At 38.9% G+C, this 21,071-nt stretch overlaps 1 protein-coding gene across 1 annotated transcript in view; it reads right to left on the reverse strand.

Annotated features, from left to right (window-relative positions):
• TRUB1 (TruB pseudouridine synthase family member 1) overlaps positions 1-18,471 on the reverse strand; it is a 30,431-nt gene extending 11,960 nt beyond the window's left edge. Inside the window, exons 1-4 of the mRNA XM_030839320.2 lie at positions 18,163-18,471; positions 14,855-14,953; positions 8,558-8,613; positions 2,063-2,144 (exon numbers count right to left, since the gene is read on the reverse strand). Of these exons, the coding sequence (XP_030695180.1) occupies positions 2,063-2,144; positions 8,558-8,613; positions 14,855-14,953; positions 18,163-18,442 (517 nt within the window). The 5' untranslated portion in view covers positions 18,443-18,471. The remainder of the gene's footprint in view (positions 1-2,062; positions 2,145-8,557; positions 8,614-14,854; positions 14,954-18,162) is intronic.
• Positions 18,472-21,071: the final 2,600 nt, after the last annotated feature.

The following is a 21,071-nucleotide window of genomic DNA, read 5'->3' on the forward strand; positions in this document are numbered from 1 at the left end:
CCATTTCCCATTTAAACGCAGAATTTTTTGTACAGTCTTACATATACTGAACTTTCCAGTACTGAGTCATCAATACCACATTCCTGTCAGTCCGCATTTGACTTGTGGCATTCACAGTGATTTATGTATAAGTATCTGTTATATATAATATATATATGACTACTTCATGAAGACTTTCCATGTAGTAATATCTGTGTATTTACATAATGATATGTCTATTTTACTATAAATTACCTTTATTTCTTCTTTATAGTCCACTTACTGTATTAACATTGATTTTTTTTTTAACATGTAGGTAGTGGAGAATACCTCTGACTTTTATTTCAGGATAATAAAGAAGCCATTAGAAAATATAAGTTACAGGTCTTAGTATTAGTTCACAGAGGGTTGAGAACATAGGTCCTAGTTCTCTATATGACACAAGTTCCTTAAGGAAACAGGGTAGGTCTTGTATTTATCTTCCCCCTGGTACCCTGCTGTACAGCTTAAACAGATGACAAACATTTACTGATTTACAGAAATCATACAGAAAAATCATGTCAATCAGCAAAATTCTCTGAGCTCTCATTTTCTGGGCCTACAAATACTATTCAATAAACTATAGGGAGCTCTTCCTTTCAGGGCCTAAAGAAAGTTGCTTTTCAAGATTATAATGAGACGATTTTAACAAACTAATATGCTTTCTTTAAGGTAAGTAAATAAGGTTATAAATGATACAATACAAAGTAGAGTTTGTAAAAATTCCAAAATGCTTAAGGGCAGGAAGGAAGAGTATGTTTAAGTAGTTTCATCACCCTGGTCCTCTTTTAATACCACCTACTCAACAAACTGCACCATCATGTAACCAGTTTTACAACCCAGAAAACTAGGTCGTGGTTAACAACCTCCTCTCTGTCATTACCTCATCCAACCAAGTCTCACCAATTTCACTTCCTCACCATTCTTCTAATTATATGTGTACTGACATATACTGTAGGATACTCTGGAAATCGCTGACATTCTCCTAGGCCGCCTGAATCTTAAAAGCACTCTGGCTGAAGATTGCAGTTGGGTTTCCATTAAGTGAGCATCTGCTATTATTCCATAATAATAATAATTTCAAGGCTAATTCAACATCTTTTTTAAAAGATTCGAAATAAATCAGTGATTTTTCTTTTCATTTTGGTGCTTGATTGATCATGCAAGATACTAAGCCACATACAAATGTTAACAGGACAAGTGAAGCTATTATGAACAAGAAGGTTGGTCTCACTACTAGGGTAATATGTAATATATATTAAGACCACTCAACACAAAAACATAGGGAAGCAGATGCTAGACTGCCTATAGGTACATTAAAAAAAGATAACATTAAGCCCAGGCAGAAAAGAAACCCAGGAAGCTTACAAATAATTCACAATTGATGACACAATAATGTGGGTGAACTGACTGTACAAAAACCACAACTGCTGCATTATAAATAGCATAAGCACTATGAGAATTGCTAGGAAACCATTTATCTATCCTTTCTTAAAGTAGCGCAGGAAGGAATGGTAGAAAAATTAAGGTGGGCCCCAATGAGTTCTGCTTTACTGCTAGAGAAACAGCTTTCCTTTTGTCTTATCTTTTTACATACTCCAAAAGCATAGAAATATGATCAATTTAAAAGTACTAAACCTAGTACATTTATCTCAACAGCTAAGAGATAATTATAAAAAACAAAACCAAAACAACAACAATGGCAAGATGCAGGTAAAATCTAGCAAGAGAGTTTCTCTGCTTTGTTTCACATTCATTAGGAAAAATGTCCTAAATCCCAGTTATAAATGGTTTTTGGCAAGGGAGTTAGTTGGAAGAATTCTGCACATTAAAGAAAAACTGATTATAGGAAAAGAGGTAATTATTATAAATCTTTATTAACAGACATACCAAATAAGCAAATATGTTTTTCCAACCTTCTTAACCCAAAGAAATGTACTGACAATTAAAATCACTGGGAATATGAGATTTATTTTAAATTCTGAATTCAGAGAAACTTTCTCTAAATATTAAAAACAAGTACTACCTAAGATGAACTTCATACCGTAAGGTTTTTCTTCTGTTACTTTCCCTGTAGAATCTAGCGTGTCAGTAGCTTTCCCCAGTTCACCAGTGGCAATATACCTCTAGAGGAAGAGAAACAAGGGAGAGAAATAGGCCATAAGGTAAAGAAGAACTGTTATGCATGTCTTAAAGTTTATACAGAACCTTACTAATACTACCTGATACAAAATAAAGGCAAAAATCAATAGACTGCAATTGCTTTGTTAGTTTTTTTATAAATTTATTTATTTATCTATTTATTTTTGGCTGCATTGGGTCTCCGTACGTGCTTTTTTCTCTAGTTGCAGTGAGTGGGCTTCTCATTGTGGTGGATTCTTTTGTTGGGAGCACGGGCTCTAGGCGGGCGGGCTTCAGTAGTTGTGGCACACGGGCTCAGTAGCTGTGGCTCGCGGGCTCTAGAGCGCAAGATCAGCCGTTGTGGTGCACAGGCTTAGTTGCTCCGCGACATGTGGGGTCTTCCCGGACCAGGGCTCGAACCCGTGTCTCCTGCGTTGGCAGGCGGGTTTTTAACCACTGTGCCACCAGGGAAGCCCCGCTTTGTTAGTTTCTGATATGTGGGAAGTATTGTACAGATTGAGGAACATTCACAAACTTCCCACACCAGCCAACATGACAAGGAAAAGCCTGATTTTATTGATAATCATGGCTTATAAATATACTGTTACTGTAAAAAAAAAATTTTTAAACCAGTTTTCTACTGGGCAGTTTTGATTTTGAAGGAAAATTTTCAAATACACCTATGAGTAGAGAGAATGGTACAATAATCCCCTACCTAGTCATCTCAAGATTCAATGATTTTACCATACTTAAAAGTAAAATTAATTTTTAATTAATCAATTTATTACTTCTTACATGAAATACCAAGAGTAATCTTAGTAACTTGTTTATGCATTTAAACAAAAGCTAAATATGTAGAAAATAAGGCAAAACTAGTATAGCATAAGTAATGTACATATGTGTTTCTTAATAAAGAGAAATTGCTACTTCTTAAGCTCTCTGAAAGGATAAAAGTCACTTCTCAGAACTGCTCATTATTCACAAATGAAGAAGTAGATCACTGAGTTAACTGAGGATTGTTCTGCTTCCCATCTCAGGCCACACTTATACTACATATTCTTTGTATTCCTCTCTTTTGATCAAATTCAAATTTTATTTGGAGGTTCACATGAAGTAGTGAGAAAAATGCAAGGAATATAATTCCCACTGAAAAGAATATGTAGTTACGCTGAGTAATTTAAGCTGGAGAACTTTGCAGAATTATGTTTATTAATGATAAGCTTATTACGCTACCACACCGAAAACATGTGGTTTTGAATATCTTCATTAAAAAGCAATAGCTCTATACAGTTCATAAATGTAAGTCCTTCAAAATTTTCAATATAGTACTTATGAAATGTATGAATATTAATAGAGTGTAAAGAAAAGGTACAAATTAGACTACCTCTGGAGAAAGTAGATTAGAGATGCTCTAATCTCCGAGAGTTGCTAAGTTTCAGAGGAACATTATTCAAGTCACACTTCAGAATTGACATTGACTGGTTAACCTAAAAATGCTACTGTATACCTGGGGGAGATTACTGCCCTCTGAAATATCCCAGGGGAAAAGTTTGTATATCCCAATGATAACACTTGTTCAAGGGTTGGAGGGGGATACAAAGCAGCGTTCTGACGAAATGTTGGCTTTGCCTACAGGTACTATTATGGTTTATCTCTGCATATATATATATATATATATATATATATATATATATATATATACCTTATATACCTGTAAATTGCTAGGTAAGAGTCTTTATATGGCATCAATGATTTCCTAATAGAACATCAACCCTTCCATCGCTCACTGGTTTCAAAAGCACATATAAGTAACCAACTTTTAATCAGCAATATAGAAAGCTAATAAAGATAATACTCCAAAACCTCATCAAAGTCTGTTACTTCAAAGTACATCTGCCATCCAGATTCTGCTGAATGACTGGTTCAAAGAAAGTATAATTTAGGGAAGAGAGTAAAGGGACTATGCATCTATTGCCTTCTTCTAGGTAATCTATATTCCATAATTAGATCAAGTTAGGTCAAAGGGATGTATTAGCCTAACCCCCTTAGAATCCTTTTACCAAAGTTATATTTCATGCAGATCCACTTCTTCACCTGTTGTAAACTATTTTGAGATCCACTATCTGTCACTCAATATTCCTTACTGTAAGAAATTTCTTTCTGACTATAATGCCCAGGGTAAAGTCTCTTCATTAAAAAACTGGCATGCTTTCTCTTTCTAATGAATGTCATATTTTTGCCTAGGCCACCAAAAATCACAGACAGAAATAAAAGCAACGAAATTAACTGTATTCAAGATTTCCAACAGAAATCGCTTGAATAAAATTAATGTCTATGGAACATGTAGCCAGAGGGACCCAAGAGGCCTGAAACTCAGGAGAGAGAGATTTGGGGATAGTGAAACACTTGAGAATAGTAATAACAGTATCTATTGAGCAACTTCTGTTTACCAGGCACTGTACAGAAAACCTACATGCTTTATGCACACATTACACTCATAATCCCAAAAGAGAATGCAGTGAGAAAACAATGGCTCAAGAGAAAGTTGATCATTGGCAGAGCAAGGCTTACCATATGACAAAGAGAAAGCTAATGACGAAGACAAGGAAGGGCTCTTTTCTTAAATCTTACTCCAATCTGATTGGGAAGGAATGCATGAAAGGAGTGGGGTGGTCTAAATAATCTGTGGTCTTCACAAAATGGAGGCAAATTAATCTCATGGCCTAAAGATTTTAGGTAAAGGTCAGCACTCCACCCATTAATTGGTAGTGTTGTATGAACTGGTATTTATTACATTGAATAGGATTCTGAGGATATTTCTTGGTTCAGCAGAAAAGAGTGTTAGGTCACATTCAATCAACAATGTCTCTCCTTAGGACTGGATGGTGAGGCAACGGTGTATTACGATATGGCTATAACATGAACAGCGAGTATCTGCCATCCTAGAACTAAGTATTTCTACTCTTGAGGTAACCCCACTCTACACATACTAAAAGGCTAATTTTTCTAGTAGCACTGTGATGCAAATAAAAATTCATCTGTAGGGCTTCCCTGGTGGCGTAGTGGTTGAGAGTCCGCCTGCCAATGCAGCGGACACAGGTTCGTGCCCCGGTCCGGGAAGATCCCACATGCCGCGGAACGGCTGGGCCCGTGAGCCATGGCCGCTGAGCCTGCGTGTCCGGAGCCTGTGCTCCGCAACGGGAGAGGCCACAACAGTGAGAGGCCCACGTACCGCAAAAAAAAAAAAAAAAATTCATCTGTAAAAGTGGAAAAAGTAAATATGAGGTCAAACAGCAGGCCTGTGCCCCACTAGAAGGCTGCAGACAATTTTTTAAATGAAAGAAAGATATCAAGACTACACTGTACATAGGGTTAAAGTTGTTTGATAAAATTTTTGGTTCTTATACATGAATGGATATATAGAGTCATGTGTAAAATGAAATTCTTATTATGGGTCTTCCTCAAAAAATTTTTGTAAGTCACTGCATAAGATCTCCAAGATTACAGCCAGTGCTAAAAACAAAATCTATTTTTAAAAATTCATTAACAGGGCTTCCCTAGTGGCACAGTGGTTGGGAATCCACCAGCCAATGCAGGGGGCACGGGTTCGATCCCTGGTCCGGGAAGATCCCACATGCAGAGCAACTCAGCCCATGTGCCAAAACTACTGAGCCTGCACTCTAGAGTTCGTAAGCCACAACTACTGAGCCCATGTGCTGTAACTACTGAAGCCCGCGCACCTAGAGCCCGTGCTCCGCAACAAGAGAAGCCACCGCAGTGAGAAGCCCGCACACTGGAACGAAGAGCAGCGCCCGCTCGCCGCAACGAGAGAAAGCCCAAGCGCAGCAACGAAGACCCAACACAGCCAAAAATAAATAAAATAAATAAATTTTTAAAAAATTCATTAACAGCTTTTAACTACTTCTGATAAAAGTGTAATGTCCAACATACTTAAAGGTAAAATTTAAAAGATTTAATTTTTCAACAAGTACATAATCTAAAATTAAAAGTATAAGAAACACAAATAGCTAACAAGATAATAACGCTTATTTTTTACTTACTTTGTGGTACGCGGGCCTCTCACTGTTGGGGCCTCTCCCGTTGCGGAGCACAGGCTCCGGATGCGCAGGCCCAGCGGCCATGGCTCACGGGCCCAGCCGCTCTGCGGCATGTGGGATTTTCCCGGGGCGGGGCACGAACCCATGTCCCCTGCATCAGCAGGCGAACTCTCTACCACTGCGCCACCAGGGAAGCCCAATAACGCTTATTTTTGAAACATGAAACACCCAAGAACTAGGTCTCTATAATAAGATGCACCTGGGATTTTCTATTTACTTTACAGTCTTCTGAGGATCGGTGATTTCACTGTACGACATTCAGCTTTCCTAGCTGAATACCAAAATGGTTTGTGATAAATAAACTTAAGCCAGAGCCAATGATGTATTTATATTTCCAGTCATCATATTTCTGGAAATATGCCTGGAATTTACATGTAAAACCTTTCAACGACATATAGTGTGTTACATGTACTTGTGGTTTTGGAGGGGAGGGCTGGATAATGAATATTCCAGTGAACTTCACGTATTTTATCTTGGGAGGAAAAAGAAAACAAACACATTCCTTAATGTAAATATATCTTTTTGCTATTATTATAAAAGTGACTTTTCATTGTAAAGATTTTGGAGAACACCAAATAATGTGGAAAAAGAAAATAAAATCATCCATAATCCTGTATCAAGGTAACCACTGTTTATATTTTAGAATTAAGGAACATATATCAAGCAACTGGCAAATCCTGTAACAGAAACAGATTCTAAACTCCATGGGTCAGTACAATGTTCAAATTTACTGTAAAACTGTCAAACTCCTCCACTCTAACACAATTTTTATACTCTGTGATTTTTCAACACCAATATTTTGAAGACTGCAGAGCAAGCTGCATGGAAATTTTTCCATTTATCTAAGGTATTAAGATCCTTCCCAACTGAAAGACACAGGTTTTTAATGCCAGTTAATAACTAAAATGGGATGTCAAAGGCAACAGGCTCTCCAGGGCTTTTTATTTTAAGAAAAGCTTACTTAGACCCCTGGCACTCAGAGTATGGCCCAAGGGCCGGTATCCACCATGAGATAAGTTCAGAAAATGAAGGTGCTTAGAAACTTCTTTAGCAATTTGACATTGCCATAACAGTTTAACTGTATTTTATAAAAGTCATCAATCAGTCTGCAATGAAATGGGAAGTTTTTTAAATGGTCTTTGACCACTTTTTTTTTTTTTTAAAGAAACAATTTAGACAAAACCACTTTATCCAAACTATTTATATCCTGCTTGGAGCAAGGGTTTTAAAACAAATAAAAAGTTTAGTCCAGGAAATTGCTGAAATTCTTCCCTAACTAGTGGCATATTAATCTTCCTTCCACAGGCATTTTCACTGGCCCCTGGCCCCAACTATCATAACCAGCACCTATTTGCTAATTAGAATACAGATACTATTATCTCTTTTAATGCTAGAAGAGACCCTTGAGAGAATCAAAACCATTTTTCCTAAGGAAAAACTGAGAGGCCCGGAGAGGTCAAACACTGACATCTAGACTTGTCTTAGGGCTCCCCTGCTACTTCGATGAGGGTTCTCACTCAACAGGTTTAGAGCCTCTCCTGCCTCTTCCTAACCCCTCCTCCCTCTCCTAGCAAATACCTCGAAAGATGCTTTCGGATTTAGTCAAGGAATGATGTAACATCATCTTAAAGAGGCCCAATTCTTTTATTTAGTAAACATTTCATAACCATTGAAAAAAGCATATCTTTTGTTGGAAACTGCATGGTTTACAAAATGGTATTGCTTCTACAAAAATTCCAAGGTTTAAAAAAATCTTCTGGTCGGGCTTCCCTGGTGGCACAGTGGTTGAGAGTCCGCCTGCCGATGCAGCGGACACGGGTTCGTGCCCCGGTCCGGGAGGATCCCACGTGCCGCGGAGTGGCTGGGCCCGTGAGCCATGGCCGCTGAGCCTGCGCATCCGGAGCCTGTGCTCCACAACGGGAGAGGCCACGGCAGTGAGAGGCCTGCGCACCACAAAAAAAAAAAAAAAAAAATCTGGTAGAATTTATGATCTGTAAGTTCCCTTTCACTTAAGAAATACGATTATACAAAACAAAAAAACCCAAAAGAACCTAAATACATATATGTTTAAATTATGGGCATCACAAAAGTTTTGCTTCTATGAGTCAAATTTGTTTTTAAATCACTAATTTATAGTCTCAATACTTTGAATCTCAGATATCATGATTATAGACATTGTGTTTAATACTCAGTGTTGACATTCATGCAATTTATACAGCTTATTTTTGAATTGATAAAATCCAACACATAGGTCATTAAGAAAACATTGAAGAAAAACAGAACCATTCCAGTATTCTTACCTTGGACCCTGACAACATACTGGTCAACAGTTTTGTTCCCCTTCCAATTCCAACCACTACAAATCAAAGAAAGAAATATCATGACACTCTATTGTAAACCTAGGTTTTAAAAATGTTTTATGACATACATTGGTCATAATTTCTTGGCATATGTAATGTAAAGTTGGAAAACCATTCATTTAGCATAATGTGAGGGCTCCTATTACTCCAATCGGTTGAACTTGTCCTGCAAGTAAGAAATTCTGAAGCGCAGGTGGGAGACTTTTTTTCCTTTTCCGAAGTGTGAAACATACCAGAAACCTCAATCCAGACAATTAGATAACAAAAAGTTCTGGAAAAACCTCAAAGGACTCACTGGAATTTTATATGGGCATCAGTGAAAATACATCGTACAATTAATCTTGGTATGATAAAATATTTGACAGAGCAAAAGCCATCATCATAACTAATGAACCATTTAAAGATGACTAGTGCCCAGTAGCGTACAATCAAGAAAATAGAAACACAAATCAACCCAACACAAAAAAGAATACAGGGTAAAATGAGAGCCTGGAGAGTGTATGTTCGTGTAGCTGTACACAAAGTACAATAGCTCACGTCTCCTCAATTTCAAACATTATCCTTATGACAACACATTTCACCAGCCGAGGATGAGAGGACATAATCATTTCTTCACCTAATAGCACGCAAATTTTTGTGAGAATTGAAGTATTTCTCATTAATGGATACAATTTTGTAAAAGAACACAATATAACCACCACAATTCAGAATTATAAGCAACAAGGAGAAACGATTGGCAAGCTAAAAGGATTATCGTGAATATTTATAGCAGATTCACTGAGTTTACTATGAATCAAATTCTACTCTAGACGTTTTCCATTCATTAGCTCATTTAATCCTTATAACAACCCTGAAAGATAATACAATTATCCCTATTTGATAGGTGAGGAAACTGAGGCATAGAGAGACTAAGAACTTTGCCCAGCATCTCACAACTAGTAAATGGTGGAGTTAAAGTTCAAACCAGACTAACAGCAGACCCCCTTCCTCTCATCCTCCCTGCCACCTTACTCATCTAGGCATTCTTCCCACTGCCGCCACCCTAAAGCAGCCTATATACTGTAAACCTAGCTATTCTACATCTTATCCCTTCCGCTCCCAATTCATACCATTTCTGAAAACCTATACTGCACAAAGCCCCCAAACAATCCTCAATAGGGTCCCAATGCCTACAGTACCAACTCCTTAGTAAAGTATTCAAAGTCCATCCTTTGAAACACAGCTCACATCCCAACTCCTTCATCAAGTCCATCCCAAACCCCCACCCCTCTCGGCTTCTCTGACAGGCATATTGGTTCAAGGACCAACATAGAAACTGTCTGCCTTCAGGATCCTCTGTTGAGCATAGCACCCTTCAAATAACAGCAGCTGCTGCTGAGGCAAAAACTTTGTACAATAATAAAAGATTCAATTCAATTTTATTCCATTCAAGAATCCCCAATCAATATTTTGCAAGGAGCTACCATGCACTCAATGCCAAGAAGAACACTTTTAATGGAACAGCACATTTCCTGACTTTGAAAGAGCTTATAATCTCATGGGGAAAATACAATACAGATAAGGGAAACTGCAAGTGCTCAAAAACCTGTTGCCTGAATTAACGAGTGAATAACTCTAAATAACAATACAACGGTATATGATTGTGTCAAAATGAACACAGAGAGAATAACTGCTGTAGGAGGTCAAAGGAGGGAGCACTCTAAATGGCTACAGAGGCCAGAGAATGCTTCATTCAAACATTTAGTGTGAGTTAGGGATTAAAGGATGTACAGGATACGAAGATGCGGACAAGAGAGAAGCATGTTCTAAAGAAGGAACAAACTGACAAATTCTCAGATACAAGGATGAGCACAGTGGGTTTCTCAACCAGAGTGCAGGGCGTCTTAAGAGCAGGCTGATGTGTTTGATTCTATCATGGTATAAATGCTGGACTGATGATGATTTCTCTGCTAGTTCAGTGATCCAGAATGAAACAACAAGGCATCTTAGAGTTACCCAGCTTAACGCTCTCATTTTATACCCAAGAAGACCAAGGTCCATTGAAGTTAGGTGATTAGTGAAAGCAGAATTTTAGGAAGACTAATACAGAAGTGGTATATAGAAAAATTAACTGGAGTTGAGACCTAGCCAACCAGCAGCTTTTCATTCAAGGGACAGTTTATGGGACAGAATTTTTATTCAGCTTTTTCCCATTCAACCATTCAAAATTTTGTTGTATAGGTACAGAAATAAATAAGACCTTGTTTTAGCCCTCAGTGAGTTAACAAAAACAAAGAATACCGTGAAGTTTTACATTGGCAATATAAAAAAGCAAGTGGGCAGGATTCACATGTAGGAGACAGCATTTTAACCAAATCAGGAAAGGTTAGTAGGATTTCTACAACTAAAGAAGACAGAGATGAGCAGTTTATCTGAGAGGAAAAGCATAAGCAAATACGCAACAGTTTGAAAAAGTGTAAAGAATTAGAAGAATGAATGAAAACCAGGATTTTCCAAGTACTGTCTCGCAATTACTACTCTATGATCTCCCAAGTTTTCTGTGCTCAGATGTTTCTCTATAAAAAAATAAAGCCACTGTCTCCAAACCTATACAAATGTCTTAATACTCTACTCTCAAATCATTGAACTTATTTATGATGAGAGTCACTTTAGGGCCGGCAAGTCTATTACACATGTAATTCCAAAGCATTTTGCAGTTGGAAGTTTCTACTGCCATTTATCTAACTCTCCAAGACCCTTGCAATCACTTGAAAAGACCAGTATCTTTCCACTTCCAGGAATCTATCTTAATAATCCAAAACAAAGAGGAAGTTTTATTCATAAAGATGATCCTTACAAAATCAGTCCTACTAACAAAACTGGTAATAATCTCCAATGACCTCAAAGAAGGAAATGGTTAAATCAATATGACATCACATGATATTGCCATTAAAAATAATGTTTATTTCCCTCTTAGAACTGCTTTTGCCACATCCCATAAATTTTAATATGTTGTATTTGCATTTCATTTGTCTCAAGATATTTTTTGACTTCCCTTTTGATTTCTTCCTTGACCCACTGATTATTCAGAAGTGTGTTATTTAATATCGTTTTCCTCCTGTAATTGATTTCTAGTTTCATATCATTGTGGTTGGAGAAGATACTTGATATGATTTCAACACTTTAAACATACACAATTATATTGGTCAATTATTCCTCAATAAAGTCTAAAAAAAGAAAAAATCATGTTTACAAATATTTTTAATTAACATGAAAAAAATGCTATGTTGTGATGTTAAGTAAAAAAAGGATACAATGTACATACATACAGTAAAACAGCTCAACTTAAAAATTCTGCATAGCCAAAAAGCTAGGAAGAAATATAACAAAAATGTTAACAGTGATTATTGCTGCAAGGTAGAAAACGTATAAGTTTTATTTTCAACTTTTTTTGTATTTTCTAAATTTTTTCACTGTAATTTTCTAACCTCTAAAGTTAAAAAATAACTTCTAAAATGGTGTATAGGGCTTCCCTAGTGGCGCAGTGGTTGAGAGTCCGCCTGCCAATGCAGGGGACACGGGTTCGTGCCCCAGTCCGGGAAGATCCCACATGCCGCGGAGCGGCTGGGCCCGTGAGCCATGGCCGCTGAGCCTGTGCGTCCGGAGCCTGTGCTCCGCAACGGGAGAGGCCACAACAGTGAGAGGTCCGCGTACCACAAAAACACAAAAAACAAATAAAATGGTGTATAAAAACTCAATTTCCATTTTAAGCAATTTATAATAGATGGGTATATTAGTTTCCTATTGCTGCTGTAATAAATTACCAACCTAGTGGTTTAAAACAAAACAAACTTATTATCCTACAGTTCTAGGGGTCAGGAGTCTGAGGTGGGTTTTACTATGGTAAAAATCAAGGTGTCAGCACAACTGCATTCTTTTCTGGAGGCCCTAGGGGAGAATCTTTCTCTGGAGCCTTCTTAGAGGAGTTTTCTTGCCTTTTCCAGCTTCTAGAAGTTGTTCATCTTCCTTGGTTCATGGCCCCCTTCCTCATCAAGGCCAGCAATCTCATCACTACAAACTCTGCTTCCACTGCCACATCTTTTTTGACACTCTTCTGCCTCCTCTTCCACTTTTAAAGACCCTTCTGATTACGCTGGATCCACCAGGGTATTTCAGGATATCTCTTAAAGTCAACTAATGAACATTAATTCCACATGCAACTTTAATGCCCCCTCGTCACATAACCTAACATACTCATAGGTTCTGGAGATTAGGACACGGACATCTTCAGGGGGCCATTATTCTGCCTATCACAGCAGCACATTTTATCCTCTTTCTTCTTGGATTTATGGTGCTGTGCCTTAGAAAACAGAAGGTTATAATAAATAGGCTTCAACTCTAGAAGAGCTGAACTGATAAGAATCCTGAAGCCACTTCTAGAACCAATGACAAAGAGTGCTGTGATTGATTGGTAATTTCTGCTATGGACATGGAGAGCAGGGAACAAAGGCAGGAGTGCTAGGTATTTGCCATCCCAGGTTAGGACAGAGACTTTAAAACTGAGCAGGTCCAGGTTCAGCTCCTGACCTTGCCACTAACCATGGGACGGACCTCACATACAATAAGTGCTCAATAATGATTATTATTAGTTATGGTAAGAAACAGTAATTAAGGTATCAGAATTTGCCTATTCAAGTTCTCTAATTCAGGAAAATGAATTTCCATGTGTTTTTTTTCTATTTTAACCTCAGGTAAAGATGTTTTTGTCAACATGCATCAAATAAAATCTGTAATTTCAGAAAATGCAAAATCATAAACTGCTTCTAATTTTCTTGAAAAATACAATTTTATTCACCAATTTTATCCTTTTCTTCTAAGTAAGCATTCATTTCCTTTGGCTAGCTTAGATCAGGTTTGTTTTTATTTGTATCTAATTTTAGCTCTAATAAAATGGACTGGATCATGTAGCACAGTATTTTTTAAAGCATGAGTCACAATCCATTAGGGCAGCATGAAATCAATTTACTGGATTATGATCAACATTTTTAAAAAATGGAATACAATAAAATATAAAACACCAGGGCATGTAAAAAGGTAAGGATTGTTCCAAAAAAGTTTTTTTCTAGTATGTGGGGAAGGGGGAGATAGGGAGAATCCCAACATATGTATTTCTGTGACTGTGGATACAGTTACAAAAAATTTCTAAGAACATACCCTGTCCTGTGGATACACACTTTAGCAGTCTATAAAGATAAGACTTCAGAACCTCTACTAGATGCAAAAAAAAAAAAAAAGGATGGAAGAAAAAAGGATAAATCACTCCTCTCCCCTCAATCAATTCTATCAACTTTCCTCCACATGCAATAAGACATTCAACTAATGTCCCCAAGACAGAGTGACTGCCTCTGAAGAACTATAAGGTTCGCCTTCTCAAGAGAGCTAATGTCAGAGTTAAATTCGATACAGGCAGAACAAAGAGCCATATACCTTGTCAGGAGTCCCCAAGACTACCCCACCCTGGAAGATTCATCCATGGCTAAGATTTACCTACCGTGACATCCTAAGGTTACACAGCTGTATCCTAAGGGTAAAGACACTGGAGAAAATCCATGCTCAGGTTCCTTATTCTCTCTCCCTCTTATAAGGGGGGACACTTGAGCACGTTCCTTCCTCCAACAATCCAACAAGGAATAACATGTGTACAATGTTCCTGCTCAAGGGAGCCCATTAGAAACTCAGCACCCAAAGTTTTTATTGGAGGGGACGAGAGGAATGGTCACCCAGACACCCTCTGCCTGCATGGTGGGACAAAATCCCAGATTCCAAGATAGAAAGCAGGCGTTTAGCATAAACCACACTGTTCACACAAACAGTCAAGGGACAGTAAACCCATCCTTATTGGATGGGGAAGGATGGGAACACAACCAAATCCAAGTCCCCAGATGCAAGCAGGCCTTTCTAAAGACAGTGATTTCAGGCCTGTTGTGTTAACTCTTTTCTGCACAGATACAAACCCTTTCTCAAAGTCCATCCAGACATAAAAGTGGCTATTTCTAACAGCCTTCAATACCTCGTGCCAAATGATACAAGGGCTTCTTGAGAAGATGGCACTATAAATCCATCCTAAGGTTGGATATTTTGAAATATTCCAAAGTAGACTGAAAATGGCATGGCCTTAGTTAATTTTATCTGTTCTTAATCAATATTTCTTTCTGATGTAAGTGGCAGTTACATCAAACTTCCATTCGTATCTCTTACCCAGGACTCCTCGGGCTGCACTGTCTAGAGTCCCTCCATGCCCAATTTTCAAAGTCTGCTTTTTCCTCTTGGTCCATTCTGGAGAAGGCATTCCAGCTTCTGTAAGAGTAATTGGGACGAAAAAAAGGTAAGTACTGAGACAAACGAAGCAGAATCTCCATAAATACGGGATGAGGCAGTGTGGATGGAGTACTCAAGACAAATAAAAAGTACTGTACAAACCTAATATGTTAAGATTAGGACGATATTACTAACAAAGAACAGACTTTAAAATGTACAGACGCTCCCTAAATTACAAAGAAATAGTATTCCCAAATTAGTTGTCTAGAAACTAGAATTCATTTTCCAAGGGAAAAAAAATTTTTTTTTAAAGTGGGTCAATATCCACACGAACCCACAGAGATCTAGTAAATTCCCGGTAGCAGTGGGCTGGGAGACAGAGAATGATGAGAAGAAGTTGGTTTTTACATAGGCAGCTAGTTTTCAAAGTCCTCAATTTCATTTCTAAAATCTCTTTTGTTCCCTGGTGCTCTTTGCTGGTCTCTCCAGCTACCTAAATGTTGGGAGTACATCTCATACAGGGTTACTTCTGAGAACACTAAGTACCCAAAGTATCTGTAGGTCTGTCCTCCTCTCCTAATCAAAACTCTCAATTCCTTAAAGAAGCTAATCTCAACAAAAGCTTATGTGGGAAGAGGGTAACAGTTTAAGTTGCCACTTATACTCCAAAGCATTTAGATATTAAAAAAGAAAGAAAAAAAAAAGCCAACCTGGCCTATCTCATATTCCTATTGTAAAAAATAAAATGAAATAATGCGATCTGAATGTGCTTTGGAAACTCAAAGCACTATAACAATATGCTGTTATCATCATCATCCTCATCATCATGGCATATAACATTGTAATGAGAGAATATTGGCTACTAGGCTTCAAATGGGAAAGGAGAGAACAGCAGGAAGAGCTCTATTGATCTGTACCCCTCCAAACCCATCAAACCTTCCTTATTACCACTGACACAGAGAAGATGGAAAATAGAGTAAAAGAAAATGAAAAGAGAAGACAGAGACAGGAAAGGAGGGAAGGCAGAGTAACAGTGAAGAAGCCAGGTTAAATGGCCCAAAGGATAAGTTGGGTTGTAATTACCGTCTTACTGAGTCAGAACTCAGTCTGGAACACAGTCCTATTGTCACTCTGTGATTACAACATCACCCTGCTTGGAAGGACATGACCATATGCTTTAACATAAATCTGTGAGGCGAGGCCTAGGCTTCAAACCCTTCACTTTCACTTGCAACCCATTATGGATCTCGTCCTGTATTCATAGAAATATTTTGGGGAACTCTTTGTATTTTTAACTTGATGGTCCTTGGAGTGTGGAGACCCTAAAATTTACTGTCTTCCCTTTGTGTCCAAATTTACTTCTTTCAAGTCTGAAGACACACCGTCTCTACTATATTGGAATTTGGTTCACCCCATTGGTACCATTCATGGATGAATATTTATTAAGACCTTTTCTAGCTATAAAATTCTGATATGTTTTAGTCCTTGAAGGATTCAAAAAGACGGAAGAGCAGAGATTTTAGTACGACATGAATCAATGTAAGGAAAGGCAAGGAATGTTAGTAGAGAGCATGACAACTGACTGTGGCCTAAATCAGCGGTTGTCACACCTGGCTGGCATTAGAATGTCTTGCCCTGGAATCTGTAACTTTAAGAGAACCTTCCCAGACAATTCTGCCAGCCAGTTAGAATGGCATTTGGGAAGCCCTGGTCTGGCTAACATAAATATAGAATAGGCCAATCACAAGCAATATAGAAATGGAGAGTAATGAGAATGTCTACTTCTGAGTGAGTGGCTTCCAGAAGATGGTCCAGCAATAGCCTTGAAACAATCAATTTTAACTAAGTTTCAAGAGAAATTTCAGTTCTTGATAGGCAGATTAACCAGAAGGCCAGGATATGGCTTTAATCCTATCAGAAACTTGTCTGAAAGAAAGAATGATAATCATTATCTTGAGGATCAAAAAAGCCTTAGCTTAGCTAACAAATCAGGCCAAATGAAAGCAATTCTATGAAGGAAACAACTCCATGATGACACCACAAAGCTTGTCCTTGATGTAATTCCTTCCTTCAGCATCCCGTATATGACCCATCCTTACAGGTAACAAAGTATAATGAAAGTATAACAAAAGAATAAGCAGATATAACATAGGTATTAAACATCTTCAGGAATGTACCTTTACCAATAAACATTTGAATCTGTATTGTGTCAGTTTTAATTAACAAATTCCTACCAGAATATTTGCTTTTGCAGTAAAAAGGGCGGGGGAGGTGGTAACATTTGCCAGGGGACACTAAACAAATAAGAAACTTCCTGTACTGATTTCATGGAAAAATAAGCCAGGGCCAAACTCTGGAGGGCCTTGAAAACCCAGTTAAATAGTTTTATCACCAAAGTTTGCAGAAATTACTGCTATGAGCTTAGCAAGACACAGTGTCTTTCACCCTCACCTCTCCATAGGTTAGCACAGGTCTGGCTTATTGCAAGATCCAAAAAAATCCAAGGTTCCTTGATTCCATTGTCTGAAATGATCTACTGGACTGATGAACTGAGAGATCCTTCAGGCTTTTCTAATATTCTCCCAGTGTATATGAGGAAACAAACAAACAAATATATTTAGCACTATATTTAGTGCTCGTCAAAATGTGGTCCATTAACTACTTACACCAGAATCACCCGGAGCAACAGTTTAAAAATGCAGTTTCCTAAAAATACCCCCATATCCTCAGAATCACAGTCTCTGAGGGGGGCAAGGATTAGGAATCTGCATTTGTACAAGGGACTCTTGCCCACTCTATGAAAACCACTGTGTTGAGTCTTGGTTAACATCCGCATTTCCAACATATTTTTAGGAATGCAACTTTGGGGTGTAGAAAGCCAGTGATTCCGTTGGGTAGAGTTTATCTACGTGAGCCAAACAAAAGGCTTCTGAGGGATCAGATTGTAGAAAACTCGTCTGCAGGCCCAAGAGCAGAGGTTTATTATGTGGATGTGTGGGTTTTGCTTTTCGTTTTTTTTTCCCTTGAGAACGACAACTGCCAACTAGGCTACAGGAGTTCACGTGAGGACAAGTCCAAGCCGGAGATGCCCCAGATTTCTGTCCAGAGCTTACACTGTGGCCGTTCTCCCTTTCCCTTCCTCTTATCTCTTGAGCCACGAGAGCGCGAAAAGCCCAGTGTGCTCTGTGCGGCTTCCGCTCTCACGGCGACCGCCTCGCCTCGGCCTGGTCCCCACCCGGCTGCAGTACCTGCCAGCAGCTTCTCCTTCAGCCGATTCAGCAGCTCGGCTGAAGTGGGCCCTTTGGGCTTGTGCACGGCGAACACGCCGCTCAGAGACAGCAGCTTAGTAGCCAACGCGGGCTTGGAGACCCTGGCTTCGGATCCGGTCCTGGCCGCAACCGCCGCGGCTGCAGCCATCGCTGAGGATGTGGCGGCCGTGGCTGCAGCCATTCCTGCACTTTCGGGGACTGGGGTTGTGTCTGGTTTCAAGGATGACGACGATACCACCGCCGCCTCAGCAGCTGCCATAGTTTTGCAGCCCAGACCTGTTTTGTTTCGTGGAGTCGCACGCTAATGACGCAAAAGGAGTGCACCCAACAACCCCCAGTCTTTCCCCTTGCTTCGAAGCTGCCCGGGCGGGGTGGGATCGCAAGGGCTTGTGGGGATTGTAGTCCATGGCTTTCACGTGCTGGCCGAAAGTCGCTGAGTCTTCCGAGGGCTCTGACGGAGTAGTTTTTCCCGTATAATACTGCCTGCTTCTTAGGTGGGGTTAGTTCGGTGCCGCAGGTGTAATTTGGGGTTGCCGAACCCAAACACCAAGTCTGTGTATATTTTCGGCGAGAAATCTCTTCACATCTCTCCCCCCGCCCCCTTCAAGAATTAAGCAGAAGTCAGCAACCAAGAATAGAAAACTTAAGATGCTGACTTCCGCTGCAGCTTGTGAAGAACCACGGCTCCCGTGGTTCACTGCTTTATTCAATTTATTGTGCTCTTGGATTCATCGTTCAGAATTAAAATACACCTGAATGTAATCTCAGAGCAAAGAACATGTTTACCTTGTTCACTGCTGTATTCCAGTGCCTCACACATAGCAGGCACTTAAATATTTGGGAACAGATAAATGGATACGAGTTCTTCAAATTCCTGAAAGAAACCTCTAGGCCAAGCCAGTGCTAAATCACGTAGGCTTATTTTGATGCCCTTCATGCACTCCTTTCCACCCCCCAAACCACACAACTCACATGTAATTCTTAAGGATTCTAAGATATTTAATACTAAGTCTTCTGTGGATTGCATCCTTTAGTAACACATTGCTTAGGCATTATTGCAGTTCATAAAATTAAACTTTACTTTAGATTTGAGACCTCTCTGGAAGTTATTTGTTTTGTTCCCAACAAAATTCAGGAACACTGTTCTGATCCTGGCACAAGGCAAAGTGGAGAAAAATTCTTCATCTTACTTCTGCATCAGATATATTAAATGGTATTACAAGTGTTGTGAGACAGATAAAGTTTGTCTTCATTGTTCCTACAAATTTCCTTACAGCCACCCTTTCTCCTCATCATCCTTTTTCACGTTTATATCTATTATCCTAATGATGCCTCTTAGCTACTCACAATCACCAATTATGGTATCCCATTTGAACTTGCCCCATGCATTCAAGAAAAACGAAAAAACCTTTTAAATACAATAATTATTTCTTCCTATATTTCCACCCTTCTCTGCCTCAGTCAGATCACCGGACTCTTATGAAATCTATGGGGTGCACAACAACGTAAATGTACTTAATGCAACATAACTGTACACTTTAAAATGGTTAAAATTTTATGTGATGTATAATATACCACAAAAAGAAAGAAAAAAAAAACAAAAAACCCAGCATCTGTGGAGGAGTGAGAAAGGGAGGGAGAGTTTTTGTAGGGTGGAAAGCTGAAATTCCTAGAAGCAGTTTACTTACTCTTGTGGTCTATTATAAAAACCTAAGCTAACTGAAAACATTATGCACAGGATGCCTTGGAGGCCAGAAGAGAAGAGAATTGTTTTGAGAATCAGGAGAGAGAAACTGAAAGATTGACAGGTCCCATGATTAGTGAATACCTGAGCCTGCTTCAGGATTTTCCCTTCTCCAGGAAGGTGGCTCGGCTTCAGAGGGGATGGCTACACCCTAGGGAGCAAAGCGTCCATTAGCCTCGGTAAGATTTCTGTGCTCTCCTCTTGGCAGAGAAAGTTTAAAGCAGGCTTGAACAGTGATGACTTGGAAATTAGAGAGCCTTTTCCCAGTTGTCCAGACATCAGTAAGCTTCCCTAATTCTGCTGTGACTCCGATGGGGGAGTGGAGGGAGGGCATAGCTAGGGGTGAAAAAATAACGCTTTCATTTGAATTTTCCACAAGCCCATTGCAGAATCAGAGCTCATCTGATTAATAGAAAACAAAGAAATAAGTATTTCTTGTACATTTTATTTCCTGGATGCTAGGGAACAGCAAAATTAATTCAACTCTGCTATCAAATCTATATTATTGGCATCAGAAGCATCAAGTTCTAATTTTCTGAGGTAACCAACATCTCCCACATTGGGCAAGCCTTGCATTTATAAGTTATCTTAATATATGTGTGAGTTAGGATTCTTTGGTTGGGAGTGACCAAAACTGATTCATATCAGCTTAGAATTTATCAGAAGGATTCTTTTTAAAAAGGGTTTATCAGAAGTGTACTGGAATATTATGCAGAACCTGGGAAGTTCTTTTTCTCCCTCTCTCCCCACATCCTCCTTTCATGCTACTCTCTTGTGTTTTTTTCATTTTTCTCTTTTGCTTCTAACAGGCTTTTTTTCTACTTACTCCTTACTCCACATTCTTGGTTTAGACCATTCTGTTTTGATCCAATTCCAAAAATATCCTGGATGAAGCCACTCCTGGCCACCTAATGAACATAGCACTTCACTAATTTCATTCCTCAACCACAGCACTTTCCTTGATTATTTTCCTGCTTGATTTTTCTCCATAGCGTGTTTCATGTGACATACCAAATATTTACTTATTTTGCTTAATGTCTTATTTCCTCCATCAGAATGTAAGCTCTGTGAGGAACTTTTGTATGCTTTAGTCGCTGCTATATCTCCAGGACCTGGAATGGTGTCAGGTATAGCACTCAATAAA

This window comes from Globicephala melas, chromosome 16, assembly GCF_963455315.2.
Source record: "Globicephala melas chromosome 16, mGloMel1.2, whole genome shotgun sequence".
Taxonomy (NCBI): Eukaryota; Metazoa; Chordata; class Mammalia; order Artiodactyla; family Delphinidae; genus Globicephala; species Globicephala melas.